Here is a 17,391-nt window from a genome sequence, read left to right on the forward strand (position 1 = left end):
TAAAGATCCATTCATTCATTTTGAGTGAAAATGCTTGTAAGTGCTTGAGTAAGTGCTTTATCCTGGTCAGGGTTACAGTGACTTTGGAGCCTGTCCCATGCTGGGCATGGATGAAACACCAGTACGTCACAGAGCACTGTACGAACACTCATTCAGAACTAGGGACAATTTAGCACAGCAAATCCACCTACGGTAGTAGAATGAAGAGATGAGCTCAGACATATGCTAAACTCCACACAGACCTGATCTCAGGATTGAATTAGGCACCTTGGAGCTGTGACGCGGCAATGCTCCCTGCTGCGCAACCACAAATGGATGTAGGCATTTATGACTTACGTATAAAAGGTTGTCAAAACCTTATGTACACACTTTTACCATGGCTGTCAGGGCTTCTTCAAAGGGCATTAGACATGCATATAGCCACATTCCCCGTGAGCAGCTGTGAATTAAAATGTTAAAGCTCTTTTAAAGCTACTCACTTACAATTTGGTAACAGTCCAGGGGATATCCATTTTATTGAGATTGAAATATAGCCAGCATTTGGACCTCTGTGTACATTCTGCCTCTGGGTTAATCTCCTTCAGGTATGACCACACCCTAGCTAAAGAAAATGATCATGTTTTTTCAGTGAAACTGCAAAAACTTTCTGGTAATTTTTCATGAAGCCATACAGCAGATGGGGAACGTAAACCATTTTGTGGGTGGCAGATTTGTGAGAGTCTGATCCTAAAGGATGGTTTTATGACTTGTTAATTCTCAGAGTACTTCACCTCCTCTGACACATACAGCAAAAAGGCTCAAAATGGTCTGAAAATGCCAATATTGAGTACGTTTAAATTCAGAAAGCATTACCAGACTATATAAGGTCAGCTACTATTACAAAACAAAGTAATTACTTGGTAATAGCCCATGGTGTGCCATTTCTGTGGGTTAATGTTTGATAGAAGTGTTTGGTGAGGCTGTGAATGAAAAAGCCTGATATAACATTACAGCAGAGGTCAGTACCATAGCCAAATCTTTTCGTCAAGTTAAATGTGCTGTTATTTAAAAAAATATCAATAATTAAAAATTATTACTTCAGTAAGTTTCTCGGGAAAAAGCTACATAAGTAGCATGCTAGCATTTTAATTAGTCTATAATTTTAGTCTGCTACAGAGAAAAATCAACAAGACTCGATATATACGGGTCATATTAACCACAAAATGTTTTTTTAATCAACTTTTTAAAAATACAGTGCTCAGCGTAAATGAGTACACCCCCTTTGAAAAGTAACATTTTCAACAATATTTCAATGAACATAAAATTTCCAAATTGTTGACAAGACAAAGTTTAATATAACATCTGTTTAACTTATAACGGGAAAAAGTAAGGTTAATAATATAAACTTAGATTACACATTTTTCAGTTTTACTCAAATTAGGGTGGTGCAAAAATGAGTACACCCCACAACAAAAACTACTACATCTAGTACTTTGTATGGCCTCCATGATTTTTAATGATGGCACCAAGTCTTCTAGGCATGGAATGAACAAGTTGGCGACATTTTGCAACATCAATCTTTTTCCATTCTTCAACAATGACCTCTTTTAGTGACTGGATGCTGGATGGAGAGTGATGCTTAACTTGTCTCTTCAGAATTCCCCAAAGAAAATAATTTCTTTCCACCACAAAGGTGAAGGCTACAAGAAGATCAGCAAAGCTTTACTTATCAGTCAGAATACTGTTGCAAAAGTGGTACAAAAATTTAAGAAAGATAGAACTGCAACCAACTCGCAGAGACGTCCAGGTCGTCCACGGAAGTTAACACCTCTACAGAAGAGTCTTCTGATGAGAAGGGTTGAAGAAAATTGGCATGCAAGTTCACTGCAGTTATCTAAAGAAGCAGAAAGCCAAACTGGGGTGACTATTTCCCATGACACAATACGGCGTACACTGCAAAGGAATGGCATGCATGGATCCCATCCACGAAAGAAGCCTCTCCTAAAGCCCAGGAACAAAAAAGCCCGCCTAGAGTTTGCTAGGGCCCATGCTGACAAAGATGAAGACTACTGGGTGATGAGACCAAGATAAATGTTTTTGGAACTGATGGCTTCAAAACTGTATGGCGTCGCAAAGGTGAGGAATACAAAGAAAAATGCATGGTGCCTATAGTGAAACATGGTGGTGGCAGTGTCCTTATGTGGGGCTGCATGAGTGCTGCTGGTGTCGGGGAGCTGCATTTCGTTGATGGCATCATGAATTCACAGATGTATTGCTCTATACTGAAAGAGAAGATGCTACCATCACTCCGTGCCCTTGGTCGTCATGCACTTTTCCAACATGACTAAACACACATCTAAGGCCACTGTTGGATTTCTGAAGAAGAACAGAGTGAAATTGATTCAGTGGCCAAGTACGTCTCCTGATCTGAACCCAGTCGAACACCTATGGGGAATTCTGAAGAGACAAGTTAAGCATCACTCTCCATCCAGCATCCAGTCACTAAAAGAGGTCATTGTTGAAGAATGGAAAAAGATTGATGTTGCAAAATGTCGCCAACTTGTTCATTCCATGCCTAGAAGACTTGGTGCTGTCATTAAAAATCATGGAGGCCATACAAAGTACTAGATGTAGTAGTTTTTGTTGTGGGGTGTACTCATTTTTGCACCACCCTAATTTGAGTAAAACTGAAAAATGTGTAATCTAAGTTATATTATTAACCTTACTTTTTCCCATTACAAGTTAAACAGATGTTATATTAAACTTTGTCTTTTCAACATTTTGGAAATTGTTTGTGTTCATTGAGATATTGTTGAAAATGTTACTTTTCAAAGGGGGTGTACTCATTTACGCTGAGCACTGTAGGTGTTTATTAATTTACCAGCAGCATTATTTTACCAGTGGCAAAATCTCAAGTGGCTTCCTATGCACTGCAATATGCTCACTACATTGTGCAATGGTGCTATAGAATCTAGTGCACTTGCACAGTATGCTTGACAGAATTTAAGCTTCAACTACAGAATAAACGTAGTGAATATAATAACTAACTACAATAAAATAAATGACATGTTTCATCTTTATAAATGAGGTGGCACTGTGGTGTAGTGGTTAGCACTGTCGCCTCACAGCATGAAGGTTCTGGATTCGAGCCCAGTGGCCAACAGGGGCCTTTCTGTGTGGAGTTTGCATGTTCTCCCTGTGTCTGCGTGGGTTTCCTCCGGGTGCTCCGGTTTCCCCAACAGTCCAAAGACATGCAGGTTAGACTAATTGGTGACTCCAAATTGACCGTAGGTGTGAATGTGAGTGTGAATGCTTGTTTGTCTCTATGTGTCGGCCCTGCGATGACCTGGCGACTTGTCCAGGGTGTACCCCGCCTCTTGCCCACAGTAAGCTGGGATAGGCTCCAGTTTGCCTGCGACCCTGCACAGGATAAGCAGCTACAAATAATGGATGAATGAATCTTTATAAATGAACTTGAGTAAAAACTGTTCCATTACAACTCTTAGTTTACAATTTAACTAAAATAAATAATTTAGTTAAAAGCAACATGGTAAAAGAAGCCTCTTACTCTCATGTCTCACTATTAGTTATCTTGAAACAACTCAAACCTCTAAAATCCTCAGCATTCTTATAAATCTTTCCTTTAAGAGGTAGTGATACATTTTCCCATAACATAGGAATAACTGATAATGACTATGTTAAATAAAAAAAAGGACACCATTCTCTTTTCATTTTTCTGTAAAATACTTACAGTCACATTTACATAGCGCCTCACTCCCTTGACAGTGTGTACGAAAACAGGCAATCCATTCGTTTACCCAGAACTGGGGAATTCCTATCTGCGAGCAAACGATGCCCATATTTGCACATCTGAAACTAAAAATATTCCAACCATGTCCTGCTACAGCATTTTAAAAAAAAATGTAAGGGACACAATTTGAGTAGATTCAAAAGACCAGGAAAAAGGGCAGGCCCTTCCTGTGTGTCTTAATCAACGCCTGCGTCATGAAGTGCTGAAGATCAGGAGATAAACATTCCTCTGAGTGCATTACATTACATCACTCAGGCAGCCATCTAGAACTGCTCTACGTGACTTTACACACCAGAGTGATCGGCACATGCATCCCAGACGTCTTTTCGATGACTTCCTATGATCAACACATGGATAATTTTGTTACAGGAAGAGGTTTTGTGATAAACTACGTTTTTGTGGCCTCTTTTTATCATGATGCAGAGAGAACAGAGAGGTTATGTGGGGACTGGGAGGAAAAAACAAAAGCAAGAGTGTGCGCACGCCTGTACACACACACACACACACACACCTCCCCTTGCTTTTTAATCTTTAGTTTCCTGCCCCCCCTTCTTATCTCAGTACAGAAAGATGCCCCCCTGTTTGCTGTGTCCCAAACCCTGACTATAAATGAACTAGCATGCTATAAAAACAGCATCTGGCTTGGCCCCAAGGACTCAGGCCCACATACTTCCCAGTTTTTAGATTAAATAGCTCCTTTCTCTGAAGTAGTTCCAGGAGCTAATGGCTTTTGTTGCTGGAAATAATCCACACATCCTCTCCCACATCCTGGGGGAATGGCATCTCAAAGTACCCCTCTCCAGCCCAAAACCAAAATTTGTTGACCACTCTACTTCCTCAGATTTGATTCAACCTGGCCTTTCAAAATAAGACCTGGGGGACTGGACTATTCCTAGAGGAGGTGACCCAACTACTGCTAATACTCATACGGAGCAAAAGGAAGGCTGAATGACGATCTGTTTCTTTCACTCTCAACATTACTGCTGTCATCCTGTGTCTGTTAATAAAGCCAGATAATAATAAACTGTGAGGTGACTAATACAATATAAAATAAATGACCTCCAGACATCACCTCAAAGAACTGTGGAGTTTCATGTTTCACCTGGGGAAAGGCAAACAAAGCAAGCAAAATTTGGAAAAGAAACACAGTGGCAGAATGACCACCCTGTAGATTAAATACCTACTACTATCTAAAATGCGACATTTTCTCCCTGGTAAATGACTGGAACCTGCCGAAGGCAGTGTGTAATGACTTCATTTCCTGTGGAACATGTAATCCTGGCCTGAGAGATGGTGGGAAGCACAAGAACACACCTATGGCCACCCAAGTGTATGTTTAGTTGATGTGCAGCTAAACAGCCTCCCTTCTTGTTTTTTGCTTATTTTTCAGGATATGAGTCATTCCAAATTATAAGGCATATTGCTCTGTTAAATCAGAGCCTTTATTTAGTTTATTAAATATGCAAAGCTTCAGAAAGCATGTTTCGTAATATGCTATAAACAAGAATACATTAACAAAATCACTGCTCATTTTGCACAATTTGCTGCTGTATAGCAACCTCTTTAGAGCAAAACTACAGAAAATAGGTTTCACTTACATAATAAACTTTTTTTAAAAACCTTCAAACCACCTCAAATGCAGACTGGTGCAGATATGTAACACAGATCGAAGCACCTGTCAAAAGTTTGAACACGGCTTCTATTTTAATGGTTTTAAAGACACTTCCTGTCTTAAAGTAATGATGGATGTCATTTCTCTTTACTTAGTTGAGTGGTTCTTGATATAATATGGATTACTACAGTTGTGGAATACGGCTATTTACTGTATTTTTATTATTTACTATTTACTGTTTGATCTCGAACACATTAAGAAGGGAAGAAAATGCACTAATTAACTTTGATGAGGTTAATTAAAAAGCATTCTAAGTGACTACCTCATGAGGCTGGTTAAGGCCCTGGTCACACTACAACTTGCGATGGGTTTGCGAATACTTGGCAATGAAAAATTGGTAGCATCACCACCAATTGTGTAATGTACAGCGATTGTTCTCTGAGCTTCGCGAGTTGTTTTTTTGGGGCATCTCCCCCATTCATGACTGGCCAAAAACACCGCAAAAAAATTCAATGCATGCATTCTCACAGATGGGCCTGGGAATATTTTCTGAAGCTCGGGGACCCTTCTTCGAGCCCCTTGAGTTGTATTTGTCTTGAATACATGTCCCCAATACTCATAGAAACCTCATCAACACAGCGGCTTGGTAAAACCTAACCTTCCCCGAGATTTGAAAAGCACATTTACATTCGGGGATCCTTCGGAGCGCGTTGTGTGCGCTCTTGGGACCCAGTTGTTATGGGAAACACCGGATGTTGATTTGAGTGCAAATCAGCACGTGCATATAAGGATGCTGTTTTCACTGAGACTTTGCAAGTATTCTGTCAGGTATGTGGCGGTAGACAGATCTCATCTCATCTCATTATCTCTAGCTGCTTTATCCTGTTCTACAGGGTCGCAGGCAAGCTGGAGCCTATCCCAGCTGACTACGGGCGAAAGGCGGGGTACACCCTGGACAAGTCGCCAGGTCATCACAGGGCTGACACATAGACACAGACAACCATTCACACTCACATTCACACCTACGGTCAATTTAGAGTCACCAGTTAACCTAACCTGCATGTCTTTGGACTGTGGGGGAAACCGGAGCACCCGGAGGAAACCCACGCGGACATGGGGAGAACATGCAAACTCCGCACAGAAAGGCCCTCGCCAGCCACGGGGCTCGAACCCGGACCTTCTTGCTGTGAGGCGACAGCGCTAACCACTACACCACCGTGCCGCCCGGAGACAGATCTAAGTGCAGGAATAGTGTTTATTAGCAGGTGTGATATTTACAAAAACAAAGCATGAGGCAAGGTCAGAGTAACCAAAACACAAACAAAACCAAAAGCAGAGTCAAACATGGCTAGAAACAAACATGACAATGATAATACTTCACAAAGCCTCTGTGTCCTTATATGTACGTGCTGATTGCGCTCAAATCAGCATCAGGAGTTTCCCATAACGACTGGATCCTGTGAGCGAGTGTGGCCGCTCAAGCACGCGAAGGTGTGACAGTCAAGTGTTTGCTTGCTGTATGACCACAACTTTTAGCTCACCTGTATATCGCCATGCACGGTCACCAAAACATCTCATTTTTAACGATAATCCATCGCAAAGCATCACGAGCTGTAGTGTGACCGTAGCTTAAGATAATGCCAATAGTATGGAAAGCATCATCATGGTAAACTTTGAAGAATCTAAAATATGAAACATTTTGTTTAACACTTTTTTTTGTTTACCACATAATTCAATACATGTTCCATCTGTTATTTCCTAGTTCTGATATCTTCAGTATTGTTCTACAATGTAGAAAATAATCAAAATACAGAAAAACCTATGAATAAGTAGGGGTGTCCAAACTTCTGACTGGTGCTGTAAATATTTGCTATCCACAGAGAGCCAAAGAATATTTGATGAATACTGAAGCAGAGTTATAACTGGATTTTCAGCCAGTTGTTCTGTCAGAAAACCTCTTCTATAAAGAATAAACATAAAGGGTTAGTTTGTTTGCAAACCACCTAAAATAGCGTCTGGTACAACAAGTTACATTAGTTCTTCACTGACGCCCAAAGGAACTGAGACACAATACTAGGTGCATTAATGTTCCGTTCAGATGGGAGTCCCAGCTTACAGTGGAAAATACCAGAAACACAATGCAGAGTAAATATGGAAAAGTATGCAGAAAAGACAACATGGAGTACTGATGACTGAAAATGATGTTTGTTATGCTTATCCTTTAATATTATTTGATTTCACAGGAAACATGTGGACCTGGCAATTATGCTGTTTTACACATGATGTGAAATGTATAACAAGGGCATAAAATGTGTTGTTAGACACCAGATAGACCTACCTGGCCATGCCCAGACTGGAGAACCCTGGAGGAACAATGAGCACATCCAGGCGTGAGAATGGGTGGATGCCTAATACAGAGTGAGCAGCAGCCAAACAAAAGGGCAAAAGTGGCAGGAGTGTGGACTCAGCTTTGTGCAGGTGACAAGACGGAGCAAAAACCCGGTGGGGTATTACCACCTGGGTAATCGAAGCTTTGCACATAAAACGACATGGATAATCTACATGGGCACAAAACTTCTTCTCATCTTCTTCCTTATAATGTGAGCTTTGGTTTATACTGCTTTGGTTCTCAGGCCAACTTCCTGGATGATCAAACGTTCTGCTGTAATACACAAGTGTCAAAGGTTTCAGTTCTACGCAAACAACTTCACATCACATGCTAAAGTGAGAGAAAGAACTCACCGGCCTGATTTTGTCCAAGACTCCTCACTTTTCTCCTCTTCATGGTTGTGAGGCAATGATTTGGCTTCCTGCCACTTACCGACTGCTATAGTAAAAGTCGAGGCAGGCATTTGCATAGTAACATAATAATGCCATTGTAAAAAACCTGGTAATTAGAGAAGAAATAGCTGTCATCCAGGAGATGTGGGTCTGAGTAGTCATTTAAGCTGAAAATGCAAAGTGCTTTTTATTGGACCTGTCTCTTCAGGTACAGGAACAGCCTGATTTTCACCACTCATCAGAACCGTATATTCACAAGGGGCTTTCACATGGGCTTGCCATGTTGACATTGCAACAGGTGGTTCTTGGCAGGGGAAGAGAGCCCGGTTATTGATCGGTGAACCCATGGTGTAAACACAACACCTAAACATGTGAGAAAGGGATACAATGACATTAAACCTGGGGGAAAAACAACAACCACCACCCAGGCTCATTTGCATTTATTCTAATCTTACTAGTTGTACTGTTTCCATGGCAACAAGGTAAAAATAATTAACATACTGGAGTTGCAATTATGCAGCACGGATAACATTTATCACAACATACTTTTTTTTAAGTCTTTTTGGAGAAAAAGTGAAATGTGAACCTAACGTGCTTTCTGTTGTTCACGGTCATACTCTGGCCGAAAACAGTAACCAGTTACAAAAGACTGTTAGACTATTAGCCAAGTAATGAATATTAATGAACACTGCACATGATTTTTATGAATATTAATGACTGTCGGGGGTGGCACGGTGGTGTAGTGGTTAGCACTGTCGCCTCACAGCAAGAAGGTCCTGGGTTCGAGCCCAGTGGCCGATGGGGGCCTTTCTGTGTGGAGTTTGCGTGTTCTCCCCGTGTTTGTGTGGGTTTGTGCTCCGGTTTCCCCCACAGTCCAAAGATATGTAGGTTAGGCTAATTGGTGGCTCTAAATTGACCATGGGTGTGAATGTGAGTGTGAATGGTTGTGTATCTCTATGTGTCAGCCCTGCGATGATCTGGCGACTTGTCCAGGGTGTACCCCACCTCTCACCCATAGTCAGCTGGGACAGGCTCCAGCTTGCCTGCGACCCTGCACAGGATAAGCGGCTACAGATAATGGATGGATGACTGATGGGTGTTGTCAGGGGAAAACCTGAGATAATTCCTGGGTCAATCCTGAGTTACTATCTATGTGGAGTTTTGCATGATATGCCAATGCCCGTGTAGGATTGTTCTAGGAGAGAATGAGTGTGACTGCGTGTGCACAGTGCACTGAGATGAACCAGTGGCTCATCCAGGATTCATTCCCACGTCTCACTCAGTGTTCCTGGGAAAGGCTTTGGATTCACTCTGGCCCTGACCAGGATAACACAGTTAGTGAAGTGGAAAGAATGACCTTTAGTGTACAACCAACGTAGCACGTGTTTCATAAACCTTCAGGAAAATTTGAAAATACCAATTTTTCTTTTATTTTCATGTAAAAAACATGGCCATTAAAAGCTGAAGATGTTCACAGACTGGATCATAATGAAATGGCCATGGCATGTCAGATCTGTGGCTCCTCCTGGAAGGAGATGAAACTTTGTGATGAACTGAGGAGTATAGTCGGCATTGACTCCATTGAAAATGAGGTACAACACTGTCAATTATGTTGGTTTGGCTACGTAAAGAGGTGTCATGAAAGCAACTGGTCAAAACATGCCCAGTGTCTGGAGATGAATGGTTCCAAGGGTCGTAGCCGCCCTCGGAAAACCTGGCATCAAGTTGCTGATCAAGATTTACGATCCAAAGGAATATCCTTTGGATTGTATGAGTCTTGCCCAAGATCAAGTCAAATGGAGGAAAAGCATCAAATGACAGTCCAACCCATACTTGCATGGACAAATAAAGGACTATAAAGATGATGAGGAGGAGGAGGATGAGATTTTTTTGCTTGTTTGTTTTTCAGCCATATCATGCACCTGTGACTGATCTGAAGAACCACAATGGAGTAAACAGTAATGATATTAAAACAGTAAACAGAACAAAATATGATTCAGAAGTAGTGATAAAATAAAAATCATTTAAACTCAGCATAACTGTTGGCATTTTTGTCATTATTAAATTGTGTATGCTTACCCGCCATCCTGGTCCTTGGTCCACCTCACAGAGCCTCCTGTGGGCTTTGTCTTGTACCAGATCCTAAGTGCACGAGGGAAGGCATGAGGGTCTCGAACCCCCTTCTTCCTGATTTGAAGACTCCACTGGTCCATGTGAAACAGCAAAGGCTCAGTTTGACTGACAGCACAGGCACAGCTGCACTGGAGATACAGATCCTGCTGCTGTCTCCATCTGGCTGAAGGAATAGAGATGAGCCTCTGCACTAAACCAAACGATGAATCCTGAGTGGAGTCCAGAGGCACCTGGTCAACTTCTAGAAGTTTCCTGAGTTCAGAAACAGTACAGACATCCACTTCTTCCACCTTGGACACGGACAGGTCACAACAGTCTAAAATCAAGGTGAAGTCCTCACTCACAGCATCCCATGACATGTTACTTACAACATTTTGGCTTCCTTGTGATACCATGATTTCAAGTGCACGTGTAGCATGTCTAAAGTCTCTAGCTTTTTCATCATCATAAACATATGGAAAGTTTAGATCACCTTTCTGGGATGGGGATACCAAGTCTAACTCCCCTGTCTTGTCAGGTCCTTTACAAGGCTCAAGAAACAGGACAATACTACCGCCAATGACTTCTGTCTGGAAGTCAACACTGAGGTCCAACACATAGTGTCTGACCAGGATGAGATTTGCGTTAGCTCTCAAAGGCAGGTCATCCTTACTGGGCTCCGGATCATCCTGCTGATTAGACTCCATCTGTCAATATACACACGTACATATATACATATACAGGGTGCTTCAAAAAAAATTGATATTATTTGAGATGTAAATATCCCAGAAACTATATAGTCTAGGCAAACGAAACTGAGCAGGCTTAATGCTGAGCAATATAAGATTTATTTCTCAAAATTTGAATGAGAAATTCAAAAGGTATGTGGATTCCACGAACGATTTCACAAATTTTCAATATTCGCGAACCCGCTCGACCGTCTCTTCCGATGCTGGCGGTCGTCCAGATCCTTTTGCCCTGCACAGACAACCTTCCTCTTTGAACTTTTTGTGCCATGTCCAAATCTGCATTGCAGTTGGTGTATTTTTAGAGAATTCTCTCATAAATGCACACTGCACAGTCTTGTTCGACTGTGTTCGAGCGTACTCTAACACACAAAACGCCTTTTCTTTTCCAGTGAATGGCATTTCTATACCGGAAAAGATAAAACCAAAAACATTAAACATAAAATTTTGACCCATTCCCACACATGCTGTTAATATTTGATGTCAATTGAACGAGAATTGGCAAAGTTATTAGATTGTAAAATTATATCATATTTTTTTGAAACACCCTGTATATTATATGGAAACAAGTGTTTTACTGGGAAATACACCACTTGTATTTTTCATACATGCTACTCCAGATGGAGATCCAAAACCATGACATAAATCTCTATGTCACTCGCAAGGATATCAATGAACTGTTTTGATAACTTTGGGTACTTTTTGTTTGCGAATGTGTCTATATAATAAAAAGAATATCACACATTGGCTTGAAGATATGAAGTTTATCATCTTCTCATGTTGAAAAACTCGCCTTTTTTATACAAACTACATCGTGGATCTGAGTGAAATATTTTTCAATATTTCACTCCGATGATGTCATTCCCAGTGTTTTCCTGTTGACGAGGCACACGTTGTCAAAATTGCAAACGGTTCAAAATTAAAATTATTTTGATTAACTTGTGTATTTTTTGTGGACATGTCCATATAACATAAAGAACATTACACGGTGGCGGGAAATATGAAGTTTATCTTCTCATGTTTAAAATATTTTCACTCGATATTCAAACTGCTGAAAAAGTTAATGCTGGCTAAAATAGAAAGGTGTCAGCATTAACTTTTTTAGCTGTTTGTGCTACAGTAGCTCTTCTGTGGGTTTTGGACCATATGGGTGAGCGTTCGTGCCTCATGTGAATCAATGAGCCTTTGACACCCATGACTCTGTCAGCGGGTCACCAGTTGTCCTTCCTTGGACCACTTTTGGTAGGTACTAACAACTGCATTCCGGGAACACCCTACAAGATGTGCCATTTTGGAGATGCTCAGACCCAGTCATTTAGTCATCACAATTTGGCTCTTGTCAAAGTCGCTTAGATCCTTATGCTTGCCCATTTTTCCTGCTTACAACACATCAACTTCGAGAACTGACTGTTCTCTCGCTGCCTAACATATCCCACCCCTTGATAGATGCCGTTGTAATGAGATAATCAATATTATTCACTTCACCTGTCAGTGGTTTTAATGTTATAGCTGATCGGTGGGTTGTTTGTTTTTGTCAGGATGTCATCTCAGTGTATGGTACTATATATATATATGTTCATATACTCATTCCATGGTCACTGATATTTATATTAATATCTCCATGCCTTGAGTAATGGCAACCTAAAAATGAAGAATTAAGAGTCATAAATACACTGTATGGCCAAAAGTATGTGGACACCTGCCCATCACAATCTGTAGGTCTTCCCCAAACCACTGCCACAAAGTCTGAAGCACACAGTTGTCTACAATAACTCTGTATGCTGCAGCATTAAGATTTCCTTTCACTGAAACTAAAGGCCCCAAACCTGTTTCATTATGACAATGCCCCGTGCACAAAGCAAGGTCGATAAAAAGCATGGTTTGTCAAGGTTGGTGTGGAAGAATTTGAGTGACCTGCACAGAGCCCTGACCTTAAAGGAGATATGCAGAACCTTTATTTTTAAATAAATTTCTGAGTGCATAATATCTCCATCCTTGACTCTTGTATGCTGCATAAATGGAAATAAAAAATATTTTTGAGAGTTAAAACAACACCGTGGCGGCACGGTGGTGTAAGTGGTTAGCATGGTCGCCTCACAGCAAGAAGGTTCCGGGCTCGAACCCAGCAGCCGGCGAGGGCCTTTCTGTGTGGAGTTTGCATGTTCTCCCCGTGTCAGCGTGGGTTTCCTCCGGGTGCTCCGGTTTCCCCCAAAAGACATGCAGTGAGGTTGACGTGGAGCAGCCTTGGGCTGAAGTGCCCTTGAGCAAGGTACCTGACCCCTGACTGCTCCCCGGGCGCTCTAGTGTGGCTGCCCACTGCTCTGGGTGTGTGTGTGCGCGCGCGTGTGTTCACTGCTTCAGATGGGTTAAATGCAGAGGATGAATTTCACTGTGCTTGAAGTGTGCATGTGACAAATAAAGGTTTCTTCTTTCTTCTTCTTAAAAATCAACCGCAAAGTTGGCATTCGAGCTGCCCCGCTGAGCCAGCCAGCCAGCCCTGAGTGCGTGACATCACAGCAGTAACCGGTTTTAAGGCCGAGGCCTTTGACAGCTATAGACCAAAGTCATATCAATAAAAATTTATGGTGAAAGTAAAAAATACAGTTACCGACTTGCTCAACTAAGACTGATTTGACTTCATTGATTGTGGGTTGACTCTCATTAAAACAGGATAGGTGCTATAACTTATGCAACATACAAGTACATGCATGCATTTTCACTGATAAAATGTAAAAGGCTAATTAAATAATCAGATGAACTGAGAATCACATTCTGAAGCAAATTAAATAATCTTATACCAGTAACTTAAACACATAATACAAGTTACATGTATTAATCTAAATGCAGGTAAACATGTTGTTTTTGTTGTTTTGTATCCAAATGAGAGTCGCAGCTTACCCGTCCGTGTTCTCGCTTCTTGAAGGCCGATCTTGTGGCCGATTGTTTCAAAACAATCTGACTTTCAGTTCTTTGTTCAGTTCTCTGTTCATTCACTTCTTCCACGTAAGGGCGACGTCCACGTATTGCTGCTGAGGCAAGCATATCCAGCAGAGAAATCAGACGGCTACTCCACTATAGAGGTCTGCGCGGGTCGGATTTTTCAGTCCCGCTCCCGCCCGCATTGTGCAGTCCCACTCCCGCCCGCGCCCGCAAAGAATTATGATTTTCAGTCCCGCTCCCGCCCGCGCCCACAAAAAAATTATGATTTTCAGTCCCGCTCCCGCCCGCGCCTGCCATATTTTGTCCTGCTCCCGCCCGCAAATCCCGCATGATGCAGACGTTCGCGTTTTTTCTCAGGAAAGTTCTTGTCTTGACACAGCGTGATGGTGCCCCGCCCCCTACTTTGAGTGGATTTGAGCATAAATATCTACAGCTCACGTTTGTTATTGTTTACCTTCTTTCTGAATTCAGCATGTAGTATCTCTAATAATAATAATAATTAGTGCTGTCAAACAATTAAAATATTTAATCACAAATCACACATTTTTATCACATGAGAAACCATTGTAATTCTCTGATCAGCATAAAAAAGTGAATGGGCTTGCTTTGTACCAATGGGTTGTGGGGTTTTTTTGTTTTGTTTTTTTAATTGCAAAGCAGAGCTAGTAAAAGAAATGAATTGATTTACTGCTTGCGTTAGTCTACAACTTTAATCAGAGAGACATGTTACACAGTGACGGTAGGCTTGACTCAATGCTATCCCAGAAATCCTTCCTGTAATATGCAAATTTGGCCGCCTCTGATTGGACAGCCAAATTTGCATATTACAGGAAGGATTTCTGGGATAGCATTGAGTCAAGCCTACCGGCACTGTGTAACCTGTCTCTCTGATTAAAGTTGTAGACTAACACAACAAGTAAATCAATTCTCTCATGGTTCTCTTGCTGGCTGGGTGTGAACTGCGAGTCATTAGAATGATCAAAGAATTTCCCCTTAGGGTGATCAATGGCAAGTTTAAGATGCTATTTCTCACTCAATCTGACTTTCTCTGCAAATTTAGGCATCTTAAAATGTTTTTATTAATGCCAAATAAAATATCCAGCACAAATTATATATGACAGACATAAATTAATAATTTATAAATTTTTTTTCAAGCACGTTTTTAGTTAGCGGGACTGCAGCTTATCACCGCTCCCACCCGCGCCGCATATGTGCACTCCCGCCCGCGCGCGCATATGTGCACTTCCGGTCCCGCCCGCGCCCGCAATGAGCTTTCAAAATTTGTCCCGCGCCACACTGCTTTGCGGCGGGTCCCGCGAGTCCCGCGGGACACCCGCGGGAGTGCAGGGCTCTACTCCACTCATTCTCCATTTTCTCCATAGTGAGTACTCCGCCATTACTGTTCGGCTCAGGCAATTACTAAAACCCGGGACAGGACGTCACCGGTTTTAGCAACAACCGCAAGGAGGTCACTGCCCGAGCGATAATATGTCACATCTTGTCACATCCTGTTCCGTCCCGGGTTTTAGCAACAACCCTCGGCTCACACTCCGGGAGAACTGGTGCAACTGAACTTACTTCCCTTTTCTTGTAGTTTTCTTTTCCTTTAATTATTGGTACTGCACCCTCTTTCAATACGGGCTTATAGCCAATGATCCTCAACAGATCAGAGGTCTTGTATGAGTCTTCAGTAAAATGTGCAGAGCAGAGGAGAGACCACTTCGTCGGCGCCCAATGTGCCCGTGAACTTCTCACAAAACGTGTCCAAATCTTTGCAGTTTGAACATTCTTGGGCCATGAATGCAACGTAAATCCACCTTTTGCTGTGTTGCTGCACCCTCCAGCAACACATCTATGTGGCATGGCGATAAATTAGCTCAAAATGGAGGATCGGAGTTGCAGTCAGCTCTGTGTTTTAGTATAGCGGAAATAGCGATGAGACTACCACCTTCCTGTGGTGACATCACAGATGTCAAGGTCATTCACTCAGATCGCTACCTATATGAATCATTTTAATTGTAAAAATTACTATATTAGATTTATTGTTAATGCTTAAAACTATTCCTGTGCCATTCTTGAGGTCTCAAGGCATTTATAAACAAAAAGTGAGGCCATGGTTCTGCGTATCTCCTTTAACCCCACTAAACACTTTTGGGATAAGCTGGAACTCTGGCAGTGCACCAGAGCTCCTCACTCGAACATCACTGCTCAATTTCCCTAATGCTCTTCTAGCTAAATGAGCAAGTCTCCACAGAAATGCTCAAAAATCGAGCGGAAAGCCTTCTCAGAGGAGTGGAGGTTATTTTAATGGCAAAAGGAGGACAAACTGTGTGTTAACACCCTTGGGTTTGGCATGGGCACAAATGGGTGTGATGGTCAGATGTTCACATACTTTTGGTTAGTGTTGTACATTATTGCGTGAGCTTCATGTATGAAGTTACAAAATGTTCTGCAGTGCAATAAAGCACACTTATCAGCTCACTGCTGAACGTGTGAGAGCAGGGAATGTTTTATCTGACTTATTCAGTCAGAAAGATGAAGAGAAAAGAGGTTTTTGTTTGTTTGTTTTTTTAAAAAGGAGGCTAGAGACAACTCTAGCAACTTTCTGAGCAGATATTAGAAACTGTCCTGCTCTCAGCACATCTTTCTAGCTCACAGCACAGTTGCTGGTTTTACGAGTTGAGAGAATAGTTATGGTCAACACACTTCCAGTGAATAAAGCCTGATGGAGTTGTGCTTGTGCAAGCCAATCATCCCAATGACCAATCACTGATTGTTTGTTACACCCACACACTTCTTGTTTCTGCATTTTTGACTATTCCATCCATAACTGTTTCTTTCATGTCTTCACCTCTGTCTGACAGAGAGAACTCTGACCTCTCTACTGTACAGTCCTGTTTATAACCCTGGTCCTCCTGTAACTTTGCACTGCCATAGCTTTTTGTTTACTGCCATTAGTCATTTTGCACTTTTAGTTTATTTGTTTTTATTTATCAATTCATCTTCCATTCAATACTGCCACTTTTGTACAGTTTTCTTATTTTATTCATCATAATTCTTGTTTTTAGTACTATTAATGCACATTCACCTGTACAAAGCACATACATAGATGTATATTTTTATAGTTACATTTTTGTCTGTATATTGTATAGTCAGCTTGTTCTTGGGATTTTTTTTATTCTGTTTTATGTTATACAGTGTCTTTCTTTTCGTATGTCTGATAATTGCTGCTGTAACATAATTTCCCATCTTGGGATTAATAAAGTAAATCCATCCATCCATCTATTTACCAACTACTTACTACCAGTGTTTTTCTTTTTGTCTACATTCGTAATAGAAATTATATCTTGTAAATAAGCAAATTCTTTGTTTGAACCTATTGTGTTTCTGACCAAAGGCTTCTTTGTTTG

General features: G+C 41.4%; 1 protein-coding gene across 6 annotated transcripts in view; it reads right to left on the bottom strand.

The window, feature by feature from the left end:
- Window positions 1–17,391, bottom strand: part of aopep (aminopeptidase O (putative)) — a 126,419-nt gene that overhangs the window by 106,472 nt on the left and 2,556 nt on the right. For 3 of the 6 annotated variants that reach the window (XM_060931920.1, XM_060931918.1, XM_060931921.1), the window contains exons 2-5: window positions 10,263–11,002; window positions 8,380–8,546; window positions 8,145–8,289; window positions 7,741–8,064 (exon numbers count right to left, since the gene is read on the bottom strand). In XM_060931920.1, the coding sequence (XP_060787903.1) occupies window positions 7,741–8,064; window positions 8,145–8,289; window positions 8,380–8,546; window positions 10,263–11,002 (1,376 nt within the window). Of the gene's footprint in view, window positions 1–7,740; window positions 8,065–8,144; window positions 8,290–8,379; window positions 8,547–10,262; window positions 11,003–13,939; window positions 14,071–17,391 lie in introns of all 6 variants that reach the window. The other 3 variants (XM_060931922.1, XM_060931923.1, XM_060931919.1) reach the window with 3 other exon arrangements.

This window comes from Neoarius graeffei, chromosome 10 (genome assembly GCF_027579695.1).
Source record: "Neoarius graeffei isolate fNeoGra1 chromosome 10, fNeoGra1.pri, whole genome shotgun sequence".
Lineage (NCBI taxonomy): Eukaryota > Metazoa > Chordata > Actinopteri > Siluriformes > Ariidae > Neoarius > Neoarius graeffei.